This window comes from Ursus arctos, unplaced genomic scaffold (genome assembly GCF_023065955.2).
Source record: "Ursus arctos isolate Adak ecotype North America unplaced genomic scaffold, UrsArc2.0 scaffold_24, whole genome shotgun sequence".
Taxonomy (NCBI): Eukaryota; Metazoa; Chordata; class Mammalia; order Carnivora; family Ursidae; genus Ursus; species Ursus arctos.
The window spans coordinates 15496096-15518568 of NW_026622919.1; the positions used below are offsets into that span (position 1 = coordinate 15496096).

The window sequence follows — 22473 nt, forward strand, 5'->3', positions numbered from 1 at the left end:
CATCGCCTTAGCCTTCCCAGCTGAGACCCAAGGCTGACGCTGCACACAGAACCCAAGCTCAGACCCGAGGGGCCTTCTTTGGCTGTTGGGAGGAGGGAAACTCAGGAAATGTGGATGCTTTGGGGGCACAATGGTGCCTGCCTTTAGAATGACACGCCTTGTGTGATGAGACCCAGAAGGTAGAACCCCTCCAAGAAACCGCTCAGAGTGGGATGGAAGAGACGACCCACAGCCACACACACACCTGCGGGTCCAGGAGGCCCCACAGGACACCTCCCCCAACCTTGCCCACACTGGGGACATCTGGGGACAGAGGACTTGGTGAGGGGCCAGGCCCGAAGGGGGCCACAGATAGGCTAGGCCTGCCTGAAGGGGGACTCTCCTTCCTTCACATAGCAGCTTCCGAGAAGATCTAGAACTGGTCCCGGCCGCTGGCTCCCTCCTAGAGCTGGGGTGTCCTAGCTGCGGGGTGCCAATGTTTTAAGTCTTTGCTCCTGACCCCTTAGGAGAGGAGGAGAGAAAGCGGTGGCCGGTGACGGCCCTGAATCACTCTTTGCCAATACTTTAATGGTCTGTCTCTTTAAGCTCTTTACTTTCCGTGAGTCTGTGGATTTTTTCTGGATCTGATGTATTTTCCTTGTAAAAAAAAATTCCCTCGTCACCATCCCCGTGGCTACTGGACTACCGGAGTAGCCCTTCCAACCGACACGGATGCACATCCTCGGCCCCCAAGGGCACGCTCCTTTGGGCCAGGCCAGGTCTCCAGCCTTACAACAGCCCTACAAGGGGTCGGAATTTATTCGCGATTTGCACTCAGAGACCGAAAGCCACACACCAGGGAGGGGCACAGTCCCCAAAGCAGGGCTGTGCCCATTGCCCCAACCTCCTCCACAGGCCCCGAGAACTATCTCTGTGAATCACAAATAGCAGCCAGACACTCCCTGGCTTAAAATCCTGCAGAGGCTCCCCACAGCCTACGTGGCCCCACCCAAACTGGACCCAGCTGCCAAGACCCTTCGGGGACTGGCTGCGACCTGCCTTTCTGAACCGGTCTCCTTGGCACGCACTCGAAGCCAGCGCACCTCATCTGCACCCGCACACGCATGGCCTGAGGACCTTACGAAGTGCAGGGAGGGGGGGGGCTGAGATTCTGCAAGCTCCCAGGGACTGCTATGCTGCTCCTTCAAAAACCACACTAAGTGATTAGAGTCTATACTCCAAACAGACCACAATGCTCACCAAATTTAAAGCTGCTGTATACTCCCTGCCTCTACACCTTTGCACATGCAGTTCCTCCTGCCAGGAATGCCCTTCCCTCACACCTCTTCATGGCTTTTAAAATTTACAGTCAACTTGAAAGGCCCAAATCAAATGTCACTTCCAGGAAATCCTTCTTAACTCCCAGGCGCTTAAGCAGTTTCTTCTCTAGGCATTTCTTCCCCTCTAACGTTTATTACACATATTTTTATAATGGCACAGGACTCGGGCTATTCTAATTGTGCGTCGAGATGTCTGTCGCCCTCCAGGAGAGTGTGACTGCCCCAAGGACAGTGCGAACTGCCAGCATTTAACACAATTCTCGACAAACGTTCTCGGGAAGAATTAATGGAGCGTTCCACTTCGTCCCTCAGCGGATCAGAGTCCCCTGGTGCCGCGGCCCCCCCAGGCCCGCCCCGCCCCGCGCCTGGCCCGCTGCTCCGCTCACCGGGAGGCGGGCGCTCGGCCGTGGCGTTTGGCTTCTTCTTGCACACGTAGGGCAGCGCGATGCTGCAGTCGCGGTTCTGCCAGCCGCCCGAGGACTCCGTGCGGATCACCCCGCAGTTCTCCTCGCTCGGGTTGTCCGGCTGATCTGTGGGGAGGGCAGGGCGCCAGCACCCCAGGAGAGAAAAACTCACACCCCGGCCCCTGGGCGCTAGGCGGGGAGGGGGGATCCCTCGCTGCCTCTCCTCCCCGCCCCGGGCCCTCCACCCAGCCCTGGTACTGGCTCCCGCCGCCACCCTGGCCAGTCCTGAAATCCAGCGCGCCCCCCGAGCCCTGCACCCGGAGGGGAGGGCATCAGGTTCTAGTAGGGCCCAGTCCAGGAGTGGGGGGTGGGGAGCTGCCCCACCGCCCCGCCCCCACACCGCCTGGAGCAGGGTGCCAGGAGAGGAATAAAGAGGCCAAAGGCCTTTGCAGTCCCCAGGCCGCCCTGCGCCCTGAACCCCACGCCTCACCGCTCTCCCAGTTGAGGTACTTCAGGGGCGAGTTGTCGGACCACTGCCAGCCTCCACTGGTGTCCAGGTCATTAAGGCCAATCCACAGTGTGGAGCTGTAGCCAGTGAGGAGCCCTGAACGCAGGACAGGCGCGGTGAGAAGGGTATCGCCCCACCCTCCGCCCTCTCACTCTGTGCCCCCCACCAATGTCCTCGCTGCCCCACCCGCAGAAATGCTTGGGGTGCTCCAAAGATGGGGAGCGGGTCTCAGGTTCCTGCTCCCCCCCATGCCGTTCCCCCAGCTGGAGGCCCAGCCCCCCTCCCCCGCCTTGCCACCTCACCGTTGATGTAGGTCTGCTCGTGGATCTCAGTGATGCTCAGCAAGTCTGCCCCCTGCTGCTCGCAGCTAGCCCAGGCCTCCCTCCAGGACAGCGTGGACTGAAAGTTAAACTGGTAGCAGCTGTCAGTCAGCTGGTCCTTGTCCCAGAAGGTCTCACAGTCATTACCTGCCACCACGACAGCAGTCCCTCAAGGAGTGCAGAGACCCCCCCACACCTGCTGCTCTGCTAGGAGGAGGGGCGTCTTATCACCCCAGTCTGGAACATTCTTCCACCCGCCTCGAGGCTGCTGAAGATCAGCCTCCCTCTGGGAGCCGCCCTGGCCCACCCCGTCCACCCGGCTCTCACTCTTGATCGGGCAGAAGCCCCAGCGCTCGTCTTTGCCGTAGTCCTGGGTGGTGGCGCACCACAGGTGCCCGTCCTCGCGGCCCGTGCTGGTGCAGCTGTGGAACCACTGGTTGTCATACTTGAAGGGGATGGTGCATGGCTTCCCGTGGGAGTTCCCCTGGATGGTGTAGACCTCTGCAGGAAGGGAGCCGGTCCCTTGGCGTCTGGACCCCAGAGGCTGCCCACCTCCCTCAGCCCTCAGGGAAAATCGTCTATACCAGGGAGCCGGGGATGGGGCCCTGATGCAAAGTGGCGCTTAAGGCTTTAAGGCTCCCTCTGCCACTGGGTCAGCACAGGAGCCTGGGAGAGGTCCTGCTAGTCATCCCATAGGGCCGGGAAGGGGTTCCCCATGATGCCTGTCCAAAATCTGGCTTCCCCTCCCCCCAAGTTCCATCTCAGAACTCAGGATGTCTTACAGGAAAAGGACCCCCAGGACGAAGCTGTCCACCACGAAAGGCCCCGCACCTGGGTGACTGTGGTCCCTGGTCACCCCTGCGAAATGGGGATCAAGACACCTGTGGGAGTTACTCTAGGGTCTACCCTGGAGCGTGGGCCTGGAAGGGAATTTTCATTTAATTTTATGTTATACACTTTTGTGCTGTTTGAGGTCTTTATAAGCATGTAGACATTTTGTAATTTCTTAAAAATAAATGCTTTGAAGTTCATTTTCTTAATTATTCCCAAATGCTTCCCACTGCAATTAAAGATAGGGCTGCCAAAGGTCTGCAGAGGCCAAAGGCCCTGTCACTTCTGCGTCTGTCACTCTGTGGCTCCAGTCCTCCTGACACCGGGGACCCCAGCCCTTCCCGGCAGCAGCCTCTCACCATAGTAGGGCCGCGCACACAGATCCTCATCGCTGCCATAGATACGCCACTGGCCGCCGCGGGTCTGGTCGCCGCGCTCGGGGCCCCCAGCCTTGGACGTGTTGCCGGTGCGACCCCCCAGGAGCTGGGACAGCTGGTCACCCAGTGTGCGACAGTGCCAGCGAAGATTCAGTGCCTCCCGGTCACATTCGTACATGCCCAGGGAGGCCGTGGTATTGGTGCCCGGCCAGCCGGTGCCCAGGCACTGCATGGTGCCCAGGCTGAACAGCCGGTTTCGGGAGACCCACTTCCAGCGCTGGGCAGGAAGACTGGCATTGCAGGCTGGGGAGACTCTGACCTGCCCACCCTGGGCCTCCAGGCAGCCCTGCAGTCCATGGCTGAAGATGAGGAAGACGTTGGGCTCTGGAAGGGAAGGCAGGACATGAAGCCATCACAGGGGCTCTCTGGGCTGGATCTTGACGGCCAGTGCCACCTTCAGACGCTGCCGCTGAACCTGGCACTGGGTTGTGAGGCCCTCTCTCATACGGCAAATCACTCAGTCCTCACCCCCAACCCTTTGAGGTGGAGGTGAGAGGCGGTGCCCCCCTCCTGTGCCCAGAGGAGGCAGAGCTTGCATGGCCAGCCTCTGTTCCAGCCCCACACTCAACCCAGAGGCAGGATTCAGCCCTCCGTCCCGCCTTCAAAAGCAAACCCAACTCCACATGGCAGGCTGGGTGCTGTATGTTTTTCCAAAGATCTTACAAGGAGCAGTGGAGGCATTGACATCACAGGGCACATTGCCACTTTATCCCAATCTCCATGACACAGCGTGGTTTTCCCGCCGAAGTTTCTCTCTGGCCTGCCATAATTTGTCTTGTTCATCCCCTGTGCCCCTCAGCTTCACTGGCTCCTCCCTTTCCTGACTTCTAGAATCTTCCCAACACCACCCACCCCACCCCACATCCAATCGTTCACGCCGCCCATAACCATTTCACACCTTACTTTGTAAGCAGCATTTAGCTCTATATAGGGCACCCCCCAATCCTGCATCGTGTCACCCATCACCTCACTGTGCAGACACTCCAGGGACGGTAGGGGAATCCAACCTGTGCCCAAGCACGCTGACTTTACAGATTAAGAAATTGAGACTTAAATGTGTGGAAAGTAGATAGTGGTTGCCTGGGGCTGGGCTGGGGGTGATGGGAATGGGAAGTGACTGCTAAGGGGTACAGGGTCTCTTTTGGGGTGATGAAAATGTTCTAAAGTTAGATTGTTGTGATAGCTGCTAAATTCTGCGAATACAGTAAAACCCAATTAATTGTATGTTTTAAATGGATGAGTACTTTGATATGTGAGCCGTATCTCAATAAAGCTGAGAGAGAGAGAGGGAGGAAGGGAAGGAAGGAAGGGGTGAAGAACGAAAGGGAGGGAGGGAAGGAAGGATAAAAAAGAGAAACATGGTTAGTTTAGAGAAGTGACCTGCTCAGTGTCACGCAGCCAGGAAGCAAACCTAGGCCTGACACCCACGTTTCACCACCTTCTACTTGTTCCCAGGCTGCCGCTGAAACACACAACATTCACGTACAGCACAGCCCTGTCCCCAGGGAACTTTTGCATCTGTTAGCCACTAGCCTTTCAGGATAATTTCCATGGCTTGAAGCCATGAATCTGACTGCTAGGGCTCAAACCCCAGCTTGTGACAGGCAAGTTGCGTTAACCTCTCTGACTCAGTCTCCTCTTCAGACTATTGCGAAGGTTAAATGAGAGACTACATGCCAAGTGTTTGGAGCAGGGTCTGGCACACGGTAAGAGCACTGTAAGTAACTCTTGTTGCCATTATGCTGATTACTCGTCCATGTTACACGCAGAGCAATTGACTAAGGGTAGTGAAATGATTTGACCAGTCATGAGGCTGGTCAGAGATGGAGCTGAAATTTGGTCCTGGTCTTCTAAGTCCAAACCCCAAGCTCTTTCTGTTCCAGTATGACCTTATCATCCGTCTTTAAGCCATTCTCCATGGCCACCCAGGATGATTTTTTAAAGATATAAATAAGTTCCAAAAAATTTATAAATGTACATATATATATATAAAGATTTTATTTATTTATTTGAGAGAGAGAGAGAGAAAAAGAGAGAGCGAGAGCACACAACGAGCAGGGGGAAAGGCAGAGAGAAGGAGAAGCAGACTCCCCACTGAGCAGGGAACCCGATGTGGGACTCGATCCGAGGATCCCAGGACCATGACCTGAGCCAAAGGCAGCCACCTAACAGACTGAGACACCCAGGCTCCCTGAAGTTCCAAAAAAAATTTTTAAATGATATTGGAGTGTTGAAGGTCATAGAGGAAACAGTGATGAACTCAGTGACATAATAATATTTTTCATGGCAAAAACAAACAAACAAAAAACACACCCCGAGCAAAGCCAGAATTCCAATGACAAAAACATATAACTTATTGGTGGCAAATAGCTTATTCCCTAATATAAGACTCCCTTAAGTCTCCCTCCTGCTTAAAGTCCTTCGAAGGCAATTCATCACTCTTCAAACAAAATTCGAACTTTTACAGATCCTACATGGTCTGGTCCTGCCTATCAGTCTGATCCTGGATCACACTATTTCCCCTTGCTCAAGTCACATTGCCCTCCTTGCCCTTCTTTGAACAAGTGTGGTACTTCCTTCTTTTCTTCTTCTTTTTTTTTAAGATTTTATTTTTTTTTAAAGTAATTTCTATACCCAACGTGGGGCTCCAACTCACAACCCCGAACACAAGAGTCGCACGCTCCACCGACTGAGCCAGCAGGCGCCCCAGGCTTGGTACTGTCTTGCCTCAAGGCCCTTGCATGGTTTCCTCTGCCTGGTATTTCACTTTTCAAAAAAGTCATACCTTTATTTTTTTTAAGATTTATTAATTTAATTATTTGAGAGAGAGAGAGAGTGCATGAGTGAGTGCTCAAGCAGGGGGAGGGGCAGAGGGAGGAGAGAATCCTCAAGCAGACTCCCCACTGAGTGTGAAGCCCGACGTGGGGCTCTGTCCTAGGACCCTTAGATCATGACCTGAGCCAAAAATCAAGAGCCGAATGCTTAATGGACTGAGCAACCCAGGCGCCCCAAAAGTCCCATCTTTAAAGAAGCCCTTCTGACCTGATCTAAAGTAGCCACCCAGTTACTCTCTATCATATTGCTTGATTGTAGTTCTCTTCACAGTATTTATTATTATCTGATGTTTTTTTCAACATCTGGGTATTCTGTGAGTCTTTGTCTACTGATTATTTTTTCTCTTGATTATGGGTCACTTTTTCCAGCTGCCTGCATGTCTAGTAATTTTTGTTGCATACTGGACATTGTGGATAATGTTATAAAGAGTCTGGTTTTTTTTTTATTGTATACAGGATGCCGTGGATGACATGTTACAGGGAGTCTGGATTTTTTTTTTTTTAATCTTCCTAAAAAGAATGTTGAGTTTTGTTCTGGCAGGCAGTTAAATTACTGGTGGATCATCTTGATCTTGTAGAGGCTTGGTTTTAGGCTTTACTAGGGCAGGGTTGTTTTGGTTTTGCCTCTAGTCTTAGGGTGTGGCTGTTAGCCTTGGGTTTAATCATAAGGTGAGACCCTTCTGGAGTTTCAAAGGAAAACCTCAGGCAATGATCAAGCCCCTCTAACTTGGCGGAACTTGAATTCCAAACTCTGTTCCCTCTCCGCTGCTGTTTCTTGGTGGGTTTCTTTCTTTTTTTTTTTTTTAAAGATTTTATTTATTTATTTATTCGACAGGATAGAGACAGCCAGTGAGAGAGGGAACACAAGCAGGGGTAGTGGGAGAGGAAGAAGCAGGCTCATAGCGGAGGAGCCTGATGTGGGGCTCGATCCCATAATGCCGGGATCACGCCCTGAGCCGAAGGCAGACGCTTAACCGCTGTGCCACCCAGGCGCCCCTCTTGGTGGGTTTCTTAATGCCTCACCCCTCCCAGGCACAGTTTACTAGTTGCCAAGGATTTGAGGAGAATTTGTAAGAGAACACCATTATGGCTCCTTCCTTTCCAGGATTTTCCCTCTCGATTTTTAGCTTTTCTGGTAGCCCCAAACAGTGACCAGTAACACTACCACTTTCTGTTTGAGGTCTTCAAATGAGGCAGTGCTGTCAGGAAGAAATACTGCTTAAATGAACCTCTCACCTCATCTGCTTCTTTTGTTTTGGAGATCGTTTCCTCCCCGGCATCTGGCTGTTTTTGATTGCTCTCAAACCACGGTATTTTATATTATATCCTTTGTCTATAAGCCCCCTTGGCCAGAGAGTTAGACTGGTGCAAGCTACCCTGCCACTTCTAGAAGCAGAACTCATTACCTGACATGCTTCTGTTTTGTGAGTCTCTCCTCTTGTTCATAAGCTCCCAAGGACTCTCTCTGTCTTTCCCACCACTGTATCCAAAGCACCTACAACTCTGCCTGACACACAGTAGTGCTTCATAAATACTGGATGAACACATGAATGAATGAATGAATGAATGAATGAATGAATGAATCAATCAATCAATCTCCTGCCTAGGTAACAATCACAACCAATCCGTTGATCTTTCTGTTTCCTGTCCCAGTTGCCAAATTAATTTTCCTAAAACAGAGTCCCCCCAGCTCTTGTTACCGAATGCGTAAAACACCATGGTAAGGAGGCTGGTGGGGCAGAGACATTGGTCTGCTGTATTCTTCAACAACGCCAGCGTGGGGGTCCTCTCTGCCCCCTCCCCTCAACTCCTTCTTTTCCAGCCGCCCTGTAGAACCGTAACTGGCCCCATGATTTGATCCAGGCCTGCCTGAGCCTCCTGAAGGACCGGGTATTTGATTCTCAGAAACTCCCTCCCAGTGAGGACAATCAGTAGTAACAGAAAGTGGCCCTTGGCAGGGGGTAGGGAAAGGGCCTGGGACCGGAAAAGGGAGAAAACAGTGCTTGCTTTTATAGATGTTTCTCAGAGATGGGACTGGACAATGCAGCCCCGAAACGTCACAGGAGCCCACAGCAGCCCAGGGGGATAGAACCCTGCTCCCCCCACAACCAGAAAACCCACACATGGGCTGAAATGGTCCAACCAGCCTGCACAGCGTAATAAGTGGCAAATGAAGGGTCTGAAAGAGGTCCGTGTCAGTCAGGAGGGACAGTCCCAGGATCAGGCTACCTGCCCCTCACTTGACAGATAAGGAAACTGAGGCCCAGAGAGGGGAAGAGATTAGGACGCCCAATCGCAGTACTATTCAAGGCCTGTTTCTTCCTCTGTCACACGAATCACAGCTGCAAGTCCCCTCCTTCCTCTGATGTCCTAGGCTCTGGGTCCAAACACACAGATCTTCCTGGGACGCCTGCTATGTGTGTGGCACGTGCCAGGCCGTGCTGGGGCCATGAGGAAACACACAGCACTGTCCTAGTTCGAAAAGAACAGTGGGTTCAGACACAGCAGGACATGAGGCAAACAAGCCCTTAAAATGCAGGTGTCTGGGGGTGTAGGAGGGAGCTGTGCCTTCTGGGGGCGCGGAGACTCTCTGAAGACACTGAGGGTCTGGAGGAGGCAGGGGTGAAGAATGTAATTCGAAGAATTGCCTTGGCAGCAAATGAGAAAAGAACAAGGAATTTGGGAACAGAGGGGAGGAGTGCAGGAGTACAAAGCAAAGAGGAGGCTGAGGGGGATTCTCGGAGGTGGATCATAGGGACTCTGCCAAGCTGGGGGTTGGGGGGCTCTTGGGAGAGCATTTTCCACCCAAAGTCTAGAGGTGTGCCTGGGCCCTCGCAGAAAGGAGGCTCTTTCTCCAGGGCCCAAAGCAGGAGGAGATCAAGGCCAGCCTTGGCCGAGGTGGAAATACGAAGGGGGAGAGGGAAGGGCACAGAGGTGTTTTGAGAACGGACTGTGTTCTTCGCATAATGCACCCCATCCTGGGAAGGACCCCTCCAGTCTTATCCACCCCTTAGCCTCACTCCACATGCCTGGGCAGCCCCGGGTGTCGCTGCAGGGAGTGGAAATGCCCCTCACTAGGGATGTGGTATGTCCCTCGTCAAGGACAAAGATGACATGAATTTTGTAGGCAACCGCACCACACCCAACACAGTGCTGGGCACAAGGCTGTGTGACTCCTTAGGTCCTCGTTCAATGAATGAATCAATACATGAATGAAACCCGGCAGGGAACTCTGAGTTAAACACACCCGTCAATTCATTCATTCTACAAGTATGTGTTGCGAATTTCACAGGTGCCAGGCCCGGTGCCGGGCCCCGAGAATACAGTTGTGAGCAGCAGAGACATAATCTGGCCCCCGTCACCATATGGTCTGGTAGGCACGGGGCTCCCCATGGAAGATATGGGATAGTAGTAGATCCCTGAACCTCACTGAACTGCCCTTAGTCTCTGGCCTTGGTTTCTGTCTGCCCAACAAACTTCCCATCCCTTCTTCCTCTTATTTATAATTTCCTTGCACTGTGCTCTGGCCATGTGAGTGGGCGAGAAGTCTCACTCCTGGCCAGTAAGAGCGTCCGTCCCCCCGGCAGTGACTGGGCACATAACTCAAACAGGGCTGATGGGAGGCCTCCCCTGGAATGTGTGCTTTTTCTCTCTCTGTGGAGATCGCGAAACCGGGGTTGCCCATGGCCATGTTTCCTGCCACGAGGAAAAGACCTTTCTGCTACAGACAAGAACGGAGACACTCCAGAAAGAGACACAGCTGAGCAATGGAAGGGGAGGAAGCGAGTCGTCCTGTGCGGAACACTCAGTCCCAGACCCTGAGTTCCTGTGGCTCTTCCTCCAGCCTGTGAATCACTCGGGCTCGTCTGCAGCCACATTCGCCTGTTGCGCTGAGCTTGTCCGCACTGGGTTTTGGTCCTTGTAACCGAAAGATTCCTGACAAACACACAACCCTGTGTCTTGCAGCCAGACTTCCTCCCAGCCTCCTTACTCCCCGGAGGCAGTCATTCCAGGATTCCCTCTGACCCTCAGACCAGCAAAGGGGCCTTGCGGGCTTATCAGAGGAGGTGCTGGGACGCCACACTTCCATCCCATCCTCCTAATCACCCTTCCGGCTGCTCCCCCGGAGTCTTTCTCACTCATGCAGATGACATGCGTTTATGAAGCACTGTACTTGCTACTACGGGGGATTAATCCAGCTTCTGGCCTCCACATTTGCAATGAAGCTGGAGGGGCAGAACTCGAAGCAATCCATGACAAAGTTACAAGTAACACATCAGCAAGTGTGCAAAACTTCCAATTCATACTGCGTGGCTGGGGGTGAAGGTGTTAGAATGGATTTTCCAGGTAACTGACGAGTAACAGGAATCATTCTGCTGCAACATTCGCACTTCCTTGCTTCTCAGACATCGGGGTCATCCTCACCCTCGACATTTTACGTCTGTGCTCAGAGCCACCAGGTTTTAAAGCTATATGCCCTACATTGAGTAGCCGCTGTCTCCTCCCTCCCTGTTGACCGTCACTGTGGCCTCTTTCCCTTTCCCATCTGCTGTAAGGTACATGCAATGCTTTGGTGAAGTCCTGAGGCTGAGTGCAGAGCCTCAGAACTGTCTGTCTCTCGGGAGCAAACCTCTCAGCTGTCCCAGCAGCTTCCCGGGACTCAGTCCAGCAGCGAAGGCAGCCAGAGGTCTGACCTCGGATAAGACGGCTGCTCTCCATTACAAGTGAAAGACATCATACCAAAGGAAGCAGAGGGGAAGTTCATTCTAGCAGAGTGCCTGGCACTCAGCAGACTCTCAATAAAATCTGCTGAATGAGACACACATCAAGCGAAAGCCTGAGAGGCACCAGCAGGGACAAGAACAAAGGAGGGTGTGCTAAGGTGGGGGAATGGCAGGAGCAGAGACTGAGCACCCAGCGACCAGCCTGGCTCTGCTCCTAGGGACCGACCCTGGGGGCTGACGAGTTTTGGTCCCGGAGGGTGTGGCAGGGTGACCTCCAATGCTGAGCCTCTCTGTAGTGTGTGTGTGGGGGGAGGCCCTCCTCGCGCCTCCTCAGGCCATGCAGAGGCAAAGGGTCATCCCACGGAGAGCCAGGGGCCGCAGGGCCACCAGCCAAGAGGAGCAGCTGTTTTCAATAAGCCGCCTGGCCCTGAGGCCAGGCCTGGAAATGTCCCTGAGTCAGCAGAAGCTGCCAGCCCCGCCCTGTTGAAGGGCCAACCCTGGGGACCCAGCACCCCACCCTGCCCCACCTTCTGCTAGAGGCTTCGGCCATGTCCCTGCACACATTGGACCTGGATGGGAGGGCGGGGCATCCCTTCCATAGAGCACAGGGCAGTTACAGGGCATAGAGACTCAATGCCCTGTCCAACTTTGCATTATCCCCACCCAAATCCTGGGCTCTTGTGGGCTTCTGTCTACCCTCCACCGTCCCAGCTTCTCACACTCTCCTCCCTCCTCCCAAATGCCCCTGCATTCCAGCCAGGTCAAACTGCTGCTCTCCATTGCTCAAAGTGCGTGGGCTCCATTGGGCTCACACAGCCCCACGTGCTGCCCTCACAAGTGTGTGGGTGTGTCTCTCCCTCTCCCCCTTTTCCCTTGATCCCTCCAGCCATGGTGAGCTTCCTCTATCACTTATTTCTAGAGATGCTCTTTTTCCCCCTTGCAAAATGTGACACGCTCCATTTCAGGAAGACGTTAAAGCAAACTGAGCAGGGACTGGGTTAAGAGGTGGGCTGGTCACCTTCATCTAATAAATGCAAAAGAGGGGTGATGTGAAGGGGGTGGTGGGGATTATACATAAATTCGGAAAGACAGTTTTCACCCTCCCCGCAACTCTCCCGGGTCCCCTGCGTCCCCCAGGTGGTGCTCGCTGACTAGGGATGGCCCCTGGGGCTCTCTGGCAACCCAAATGCTCACCGGCCCTGGCTTCCCTCCTGGCGATTTTGTGGTGTTTGAGCTCACCCTCTGCTGGCCTTTGTCTCCTCAAACTACAGCACCACAATCTTTGCGGCCTGTCCTCTCCCAGGCCCCATCTTGCAGAATGAAACGGGGGTGCCACCAGGCCCCGAAAGAAGCGATCTTGCCTCCAAGTTCGGGTCGGACCTTCCGCTCCCGGGCGGCTCCTCTGCCCTTTCCCCAGCTCTCCTCCTCACCGGAGCATCCCAGGCCGACGACCCCTTCCTCCGCACCCCGCCCGCAGGACTTGAGGCACAGGGAGCCGCGGGCCCTCGGAGTTCTGGGTCCTCGCCGCCTCTGCGCCCCCGTCTTCGGTGCACCCCCTTCCTCGGCCATGCGCCCCCCCCGGTGCGCCCCCTTCCTCGGCCACGCGCCCCCCTCGGTGCACCCCCTTCCTCGGCCACGCGCCCCCCCGGGTGCACCCCTTTCCTCGGTCTCGCGCCCCCCCCCCCGGGGCGCCCCCTTCCTCGGCCGCGCGCCCCTCCAGTGCGCTCCCCCTCCTCGGCCACGCGCCCCCCCGGTGCACCCCCTTCCTCGGCCGCGCGCCCCTCCAGTGCGCTTCCCCTCCTCGGCGCGCCCCACTTCTTGGCCGCGCGCCCCCTCTCGGCCGCGCTCCCCAGAGCGTTTCCGCGCGGGGCCTCCCTCCCCACCCCCGGCGGCGGGGTCAGCCGGCTCCCCTGCCCCGTCTGCGAACGGCGGGTCTGCGCGGCCCGCAGCCCCCGGCGCCGTCTGCTAGCCCGAAGCCAAAATAAACAGCCCAAAGCCACTTCCTTCCCCAGGGGGCCGCTTTCACAACGACGGCCGGCTCCGGTCGCGGCAGGAAGCGGCTTTCTGGGCCAGCACCGTCCCTCCCCACCGACCCGCCCGCCAAGGGCCGCGTTCCGGAGTCGGGACTGGAGCCCGCTGAGCCCGCGGCGCGCGGGAACCACCTGCGACCCCTCGGAGCCGCACTTGTTCTCCGTCTCTGGAGGAGGAAGTGGCCAACAGACAAATCCAGAAAATCTGACAGGAGAGCCCTCCAGGCCCGGCCACAGCGCCAGGCGGCGTACGTGTCCATACCTGGTTGACCGAGGAGGAATAAATGAATGAGTGAGACGATTAATTTATGAGGAAACGCTCAGGCAGATGTGGGGACAGTAATTTTTTAAAATTTAGTTTTGGGGCCTCACAATAGCTCAGTCGGTGGAGCCTGGGACTCTTGATTTCAGCTCAAGTCATGATCTCAGGGTGGTGAGATCCAGCCCCACATCTGGCTCCGGGCTCAGCGGGGAGTCTGCTTCTCTCCCTGCCCCCCCCCCATGCGCGCTCTCTCTCTCTCTCTCTCTCTCTCTCTCTGATAAGTAAATCTTTAAAATTTAGTTCTGACAAAGTGGCTGCAGAGGTGTGGGGGTGGTGGGGGGGAGGAACCTAAAGCTCAAATATTGGGAGCCCCCATGCTCACTGCAGAGTCAACAGAAGAAAGAATTTCCTTTGGGCCCTTCTGCGTTTTCCAATTTCCACACTGAAATAATTTTTTTCAATGTAGACACCCACTCACAAAATAGAAATGTGTAGAGAATGATACTGAATGCAATGGTTTGTTTGCTAGAAATTGAGGTTACAAATATAAACATTCGATTCACTAGAAACATTTTGTGAACAATTTCCAGATAACAGTCTTTCAAGTAACACTTGAAAAACAGGGTAGGAATTCCCACCCCACTGCACAAAAGGTCCTTATTGGCCTCTGTCTCTGGCCTCTCCACATCCTGGGCATTTGCCTGGCATGGTCTGGACTCACAATAAATGTTTGTCGAGTGACAAAATGAATGTGAACTGAGGGATCTTAGAATTCATCTTGTCAATCCTTTGGAATAGTGAAATCAAACACAAACCAAGACCAGACTTGAAAATTCCCTGTGCAGACAAAATCAGTTTTAGTCATACAAGCAAAGCTTAATTTAGCTTACTTTGCAACACAAGTGAAGCTGCCTTGAACTGGGGTCAAAACTTAACCTACGCCTCTGAGAATCATAAGCAAAACTTAAATGGACCCCCAAAACTGATATGAGGCAACCAGGAACCAAGTCCCTTTCATTTGAGAAAATTCTAACATTACAACTAGTCCCTGTGAAGAATAATCAGTCACCGCCACCCCACTATCCAAGCTGCTTAATAACAATATACCTCGGAGCCTCCTTCCATGTTTTGGTTTGAGTGCTCCTGGCTTACAACCTGTCTGTTTGGGGTGTGCACAAGAAACTTTTACTAATTAGACTTCAGTGATTCATTGACTTTATTTCTGCTGTTTTCTGAACCTTTCTGACCTTCAGAAGTAGGTAAAATTCCCATCTCCATTTGACAGATGAGGAAAACGAGGTATTAAATGAGAGATCAGACATCTTGATAACATGGTTGATAAGGGGCAGAGCTCAGGTGCAGAGCCTAGCACCAAACAACTATTCCAGGTGCTTTAAATTGATAACCCACAGGTGAGTTACATTTGGCCTTCAGTGTGTGAAACAAAAGTGGGCCAACACTTAAAACTCAAGAGATTTCACATAAAAATCTGGATTTCCAGCTTCTCTTGGAAACCCCGGGAGGCCTAACAACACTGAGCCAGTGCGCCCACAGGCAGCCAGTCCCCGTGGGTGGGTGGAGCTGCCCACCTGGGAGGGGGCTTGCTAGCTTGCCACAGTCCCCACCCACCCCTCTTGCAAACCCCCCAGGTCCCCATCCGAACATAGGTGGGATGAGTGGCCATATATTATTGTGCTTGCACGACTGTTTTTATCAGAGAGGAGAAACATTCTTCAGTATCCTGGTCTCTATTAAGAATGACCAGAGAGCTGTGCCTAGTTCAGAACCAAAAATAAAAAGGGGGGAGGGTCCTCTAAATGAGGCTCCACAGCAACCACGATGTCCCTGTGACATTCTTTTCAGGAGACATTTCTGAAACGCAGCACAACACGACTCTAAGAAACCATGACACGTTTCATAACAAGCTTTTGCTCTACTCACTGGCAATTTCCTGACCTTCTTACGTGGCAGCATCCAAGGAAGACTCGTTTGGTTCTAAAAGCAAAGCATGGCACTCTTTAAAGTTCACTGAATTTAGAATCTTTTTTGCTTGGGAACCTTCAGGATCTCCCTAACACTATATGCCAAAGATTAAGCACTTGCTGGCTTCTGCAAAGACAGGCGGATAGGACCTTACTCACACCTTCTCCTGGAGGCACCGCACTGGCCGGGGGCGGGGGGGGGGGGTGGTTAGGAGGGGAGCTCTGGACTCTGCACCCACCCAGGTTCAAGTCCCTGTGTGGGCCCTGGGGCTGGCTGCCTCACTTCTGCGGGCCTTGCTTTGGCGAGGACACAACGAGACCCGTCTCCTGGGTTTCTGGGAGGATTAAGCAAGAAAACGCTTGAAGATGCTTCGCACCTGGTAAGCACTCAGTACTATTTTTTTGATAGTTAAGCGAGAGCTTCAGCTCTGACGTGGGCTGTGAGCTCAAGAATCTGTTTGTTTCACAGCAGAGAGCCTGGGAACCAGGCTTAGCAGACACTGCTATCTGGATGAGAGGAAACGATAAGAGGAAATAAGGCCAAGGACTCGAGTGTTTAAGCTGGTCTTCAACAGAATTAAAAGAAAAATAAATTCACAGTCCAGATGTGGAATCCTCCCGCCTGCCCCCCCCCCCCCGCCCCATTCCCATGGGTGCCCTGGCAACCACCATTTGCTTCTGGCCTCTGAAATTTGGACCCTACCCCAGGTGTGCTTGGAAGAGGTCGTGCAGAGTGTGCCAGGGCAAAGTGGGGGGATCTCTGGGAGAGTCAGGGCAGCTTGGGGTGCACTCTGCTCCCCGCCACATTCTGGCTCTGCAGAAAAAACTCCAACGGCCGTTGTAAAGGAAAAATGAGGTCACAAAATAGGCAGCTGGAAGGGAGAGTGTGGAAGGAGGTGGGGTAGCAGCCACACCACTTGGCCTGGCAGATGCCGGGACAGGAGGAAAGAGTCTGCATGGGACCCTCTCTGGGGCTCGGGCAGTCGTGCAGCTATGTGGCCCCCTTGCCTACGAGAAGGAGAGGAAGACAGGAAATCTGGGATTTAGCCTGGGAGTTCAGGTTCTGATTCTGCCATTACAATCTAAATGACCTTAGGGAACCCTGTTTTCTTACCTGGAAACTGAAATATAAAACACCCTCCCTGCCTCTTCACAGACTCCTGGGGAGATCTCCGGGGAAAGATCTACGGAATACTGACATGATTCTTTTAGGGTCTGTCTCCCCCATTAACCGGTTCCTTGAGAACAGGAGCTGTGTCTGATCTATGTGTCTCCCTGGTGCGGGGCATACAACAGGTGTTCCATACGTATCTGTTGAATTGAACTGGACCAGGGGAGGGGAAAGCAAGCCGCGCTGCACCCTATGGGTAAGGGTTTAACATCCTCTAAATTATTCCCTCCTTGAAAACAGATCTACAGGGTGCCTGGGTGGCTCAGTCAGTTAAGCGTCTGCCTTCCTCTCAGGTCATGATCCCAGGGTTGTGGGATCGAGTCCTGCATCGGGCTCCTTGCTCAGCGGGGATCCTGCTTTGCCCTCTCCCTCTCTCTCTCTCCGCTCCCCCTGCTTGTGCTCTCTCTTTGTCAAATAAATAGATAAAATCTTAAAAAAAAAAAAAACAAACCATTAACATATGGACAAGGAGCAGAAGGGAGTAAAGGAAACACAATTATTTTTTGTGCCAGGAGGTTGGGATTATGTGTAACTTTCGATTATATTATTATAATGTTTCTAGGGCAAATAAAACTGAGAGAAGGGAGACACAGGGGATCTTAAGATCCCTGAAGAAACCAAATCTTTCTGTATTTCTCATAGAACCCGGTTCAGTGCTCAATGTTTGTGAATTTAACTTGCTTTGCCTGGGACAGACACAAAGGGTCAAATACACAACATCCCACTCCCGCCACCACCATTTGTTACATCACTGAGACCCACAATAACACAATAGACCTGACCTACAAAGGGATGTCTGTGCTGGGCCCTCAAATTACTTCTCTTTCCCCCACCCATTCACTCCCTTTTCCTGATTTCTTTCATACATTTTTTAGAATCATATAAAAAAGAACTGCTCCCACAACCATCACTCTCTGATATTAACTGAAAATCATGGCGTGGTTAAGAGATCTCGGGTCCTGGGGCGCCTGGGTGGCACAGCGGTTAAGCGTCTGCCTTCGGCTCAGGGCGTGATCCCGGCGTTCTGGGATCGAGCCCCACATCAGGCTCCTCCGCTGTGAGCCTGCTTCTTCCTCTCCCACTCCCCCTGCTTGTGTTCCCTCTCTCGCTGTAGAATAAATAAATAAATAATCTTAAAAAAAAAAAAAGAGATCTCGGGTCCTAGACACAAGGCTGGCTTTGAATTCCTGCTCTCAGACTAGTCATCTGACCTCTTCATCCTTCCGTCTTGTCATCTGTTCAGTGGAGAAATGGTTAGCGGGTGCCAGGAACCATGCTGGGTGCTGCCCACGAGGGAGTTGGCAGGACTGGTTGAGACCACGGATGGAAAGACCTCACCGGCCTGCCCAGCAAAAAGTGAGCTCGTGATAGTAGTAGCAACCTACCTAGTAGCAGGAGGGCAACTTTCCTGGAGGAGAATTTAGCAACGTATATCAAAAGCCTTCAGGGACGCCTGGGCGGCCCAGTCAGTTTAGCAGTTAAGCGTCTGTTCTGCTCAGGTCATGATCTCAGGGTCCTGGAATCAAGTCCCGAGTTGGGCTCCCTGCTTGGCAGGGAGACTGCCTCTGCCTCTCCCTCTGCCACTCCCCCTGCTTGTGCTCTTTTGCTCACTCTCTCTCTTAAATAAATAAAATCTTAAAAAAAAAAAAAAAAGATTTCAAAAGCACAAACGCTTTGGCCCCAGAACTCACTTCATAGGAATTTAACTTAAGGAAATAATTAGGAATCTATGCAAAGATTTAACCACGCAGCGATATTTGCAACAGCCGTGATTGGAGGGAAGGTCCAACAACATGGTGCTGAGTAACCCGAAGTACCCTCATGCAATGCAACACTATGCAGACAACAGAGATACATTTTTAAAAGAGTATTTAGACATGGATAGAGTTTCACATTCTGATTAAACCAAAACCTAATGCGGGGCACCTGGCTGGCTCAGTCGGAAGAGCATGTGACTCTTGATCTCGGGGTCGTGAGTTCAAGTCCCACATTGGGTGTACAGATTACTTAAATAAATGTTTTTTTAAAAAACCCAAATGTATAATATGATCTCATTTCTATTTTCTTTTAAATCAAATAAAGTCTGGAACAACATTTTTGCTTTCTCGTTCTTAAACTCGAGTGTCCAAGTTGCCTGGGGAGCAATGCATGTGTCCAGGCCGAGCAGCAGACCTACTGAATTAGAACCTCAGGGTAAAGGAGTATCTGGATTGTAAACGAGATTCCCAGGCACACCAGAGTTCTAGAACCACTGTATACACTAAGCGTCAACAGTGCTTATCACTGACTTATGGGACAGCTGGTGATTTTTTTTCTCTTCTTTGCATTTTCTACAATGAACATACTTGCTAATTTCAAAAAAAGAGGGCGCCTGGGTGGCTCAGTCAGTTAAGCGTCTGCCTGCCTTCGGCTCAGGTCACGATCCTAGGGTCCTAGGATGGAGTCCCACATCCGACTCCCTGCTCATCGGGGTGTCTGCTTCTCCCTCCACCCCTCCCCTCTGCTCGTGATCTCTCTCTCACAGTCTCTCTCTCTAATAACTAAATAAAATCTTTTAAAAATAAATAATTAAAAAGATGGTGTGTATGTGTGTGTGTCTGTTCTTTGTTTCTAACCCGAAGAGACCTCAACTAATATATGCAGAGTTCTACACTAAACTCAGCCCATCTGGAAAGGGAGAGTGAAGGAATAAACCAGAAGAGATGCTCCCTGAGAGAGTCTATAGATGGGAGAGGCTACACACCTAGTCATGTGCCAAGGAGAGAGACCCCTAACCACAAAGAAGCGGGGTGAGTCCAGAGGCATTAAACTGATGCCACTCAAGCCACCTTCCCACCCTGCATCAGGATCCCCATCAGTTCGCTGGTCCAATGCGCTGAGATGCATGCAGGGGTATCTGTGACGGTGAAATGAGAAATGATGCAAATGTCCAACAAGGGATAAGTTATTGCACATCCATACAATGGAATCCTACCCAACCAATAGAGACGTTGGGTGGAAATACACTGATGACGTACAGGCACACAAAAGAATGTTAAAAACAACATGAAAACATTTATGTCAAGTTTCATAAGGCAAGAGGGAGGAGAGGCAATTTGAAGGTTTTTTTTTTGTTTTTAGATTTTGTTTGTTTATTTTAGAGAGTGAGCGAGGAAGAGGGAGGAGAGGCAATTTGAAGTTTTTTGTTTTTTTTTTTATTTTGTTTATTTATTGGAGAGAGAGAGAGAGCTCATGCCAGCAGGGGGAGGAGCAGAGGAAGAGGGACAAGCAGACTCCGTGCTGCGCACACAGCCCCATGCGGGGCTCAATCTTACGACCCTGAGATCATGACCAAGAGTCAGACCCTCAACTGACTGAACCACCCAGCCACCCCTGAGGAAAGGCAGTTTGGAAGGATATTCTCCAAAATGTTAACAGTGGTTGTTTCTTAGTGATGAGATTTCAGTTAATTTTTCTTTTTTGGTAAATTTTCCTATTTTTTAAAAATTTATTTATTTATTTATTTTTTAAAGATTTTATTTATTTATTTGACAGAGATAGAGATAGCCAGCGAGAGAGGGAACACAAGCAGGGGGAGTGGGAGAGGAAGAAGCAGGCTCATAGCAGAGGAGCCTGATGTGGGGCTCGATCCCATAATGCAGGGATCACGGCCTGAGCCGAAGGCAGACGCTTAACCGCTGTGCCACCCAGGCGCCCCAATTTTCCTATTATTTGAACTGTGTGCTACAAATAAGTGCAAGTTTTTACAATCATGAAAATGTATTTTTTAAAGTAATTACGCCCAATGTGGGGCTCGAACTCATGACCCCGAGATCAAGAGTCACCTGCTCTGCTGACTGAGCCAGCCAGGCGCCCTGAAAATGTATTCTTCTCTTGAAAAAATACATATGGAACCTTGTCTTTTTGCAGCTTCATTTACATTCACTAACTGAAGCTTTCCACAAGGTTACGTGTGCTGCTGAGGGCCTAGGGAAGGAAGGAGGGTTAGTCAAACAGAAAAGATGGGGGGGACCTAAAGGGGGTCATCATGAGCCTTCCTATGAAGGGAAGATCCCAATCTGACCCCAAAGGACTTTCTATACCTTACTAAAAAGACCAAGTGGGTGGAGGGCAGGAAGAGGAAAGAGACATTTCCCAAATCAAAAAATAAAAATAAAAAAAAATATATATATTTATTTATTTTTATGATTTTTGAATTAATCTCTACATCCTGACTACATCCAGACTTACAAACCTGAGATCAAGAGTCGCAGGCTCCACCTACCAAGCCGGCCAGGTGCCCCCACCCCCAAATAAAAATTTTAACTGAAAACAAATGGGAAGACATTTGTAACAAATATGACAAGAAGCTTGTATAAGTCAATGAGAAAATATACAGACTCCAATAATTTTAAGCCACTAAGATCTGAGGAGATAAGATGATCAAGCGTATGAACACAGTTCACAAAGAAAAAAAATATCCATGTCCAATTAGGCTATGGAACATCTTTACAAGCAGTTGGAACACTAGTAATGTTCTTACTTGCTGGATCTGAGCCCTGGTTACACGGGTGTGTTCAGTCAGTTTGTGAAAACTCATTGAACTGAACAATTACGTGTTCATCTTCCTATACTTTATATTATACTTAAAGAATTAAAAATTTTAGGGGCGTCTGGGTGGCTCAGTCTGTCGGGCATCTGCCTTCGGTTCTGGTCATGATCCCATGACCATGGGATCAAGTCCCGCACGGGGCTCCCTGCACAGCAGGGAGCTTCTCCCTCTCCCCCTCAAGCTCTGTCTCTCACTTTTTCTCTCTCAAATAAATAAATAAAATCTTTTTAAAAGAAGAATAAAAATTTTAAAAACAAGGGACTGATAAACACAAGATTCAGGACAGAGATTGTGTTGGTGGGAAGGAGGAGGATGACAGGAGAAGCACATAGCTGGATAGAAGAATTGGACTGTTCTGTCTTGGATTAGGTGGTGGGTTCACAAATGTTCATTACATTTTAATCAAAACTTACTTATTTATAAGATAAAAGACCATGGAGGGAACCAAACAGGCCCGCATTGCATCCCTGGCTTTGCCACTCACCAACTATGTAATCCTGGCTCTAAGTTTCTCTGGCTCAATTTCCTTATCTGTGAAAAGGAGGAACGGGAGGCTTAAAATAGAGTATTCGTGGAATTGCCCAATACTGACTCTGACAGACTTTATGCACTTAGTATTAGTGTGGTCTCCATTTGTTGCAGTCATACAGAAACTTTTTAAAAAGCAGAAATTTTTTTTTGTTTGTTTGAATATTTATTTGTCCGAGACAGAAAGAACACAAACAGGGGGAGCAGCAGGCAGAGCAGGCGGAGGGAGAAGCAGGCTCTCGGCTGAGCAAGGAGCCCCAGGCGGGACTCTATTCCAGGACCCTGGGATCATGACCCGAGCGGAAGGCTGCCGCTTACCCGACTGAGCCCCCCAGGCGTCCCCAAAAGCAGAAAATGTTTAAAAAGCAGAAACCCGGGGCACCTGGGTGGCTCAGTCGTTAAGCGTCTGCCTTCAGCTCAGGGCGTGATCCTGGCGTTCTGGGATCGAGCCCCACATCAGGCTACTCTGCTGGGAGCCTGCTTCCTCTCCCACTCCCCTTGCTTGTGTTCCCTCTCTCGCTGGCTGTCTATC

General features: G+C 51.5%; 1 protein-coding gene across 2 annotated transcripts in view; it reads right to left on the reverse strand.

Moving 5' to 3' along the window:
- MRC2 (mannose receptor C type 2) overlaps window positions 1-22473 on the reverse strand; it is a 53424-nt gene that overhangs the window by 18330 nt on the left and 12621 nt on the right. For both annotated transcript variants that reach the window (XM_026512538.4, XM_026512537.4), the window contains exons 2-6: window positions 3742-4143; window positions 2879-3052; window positions 2534-2698; window positions 2214-2327; window positions 1706-1849 (exon numbers count right to left, since the gene is read on the reverse strand). In XM_026512538.4, coding sequence (XP_026368323.1) covers window positions 1706-1849; window positions 2214-2327; window positions 2534-2698; window positions 2879-3052; window positions 3742-4143 — 999 coding nt within the window. The remainder of the gene's footprint in view (window positions 1-1705; window positions 1850-2213; window positions 2328-2533; window positions 2699-2878; window positions 3053-3741; window positions 4144-22473) is intronic.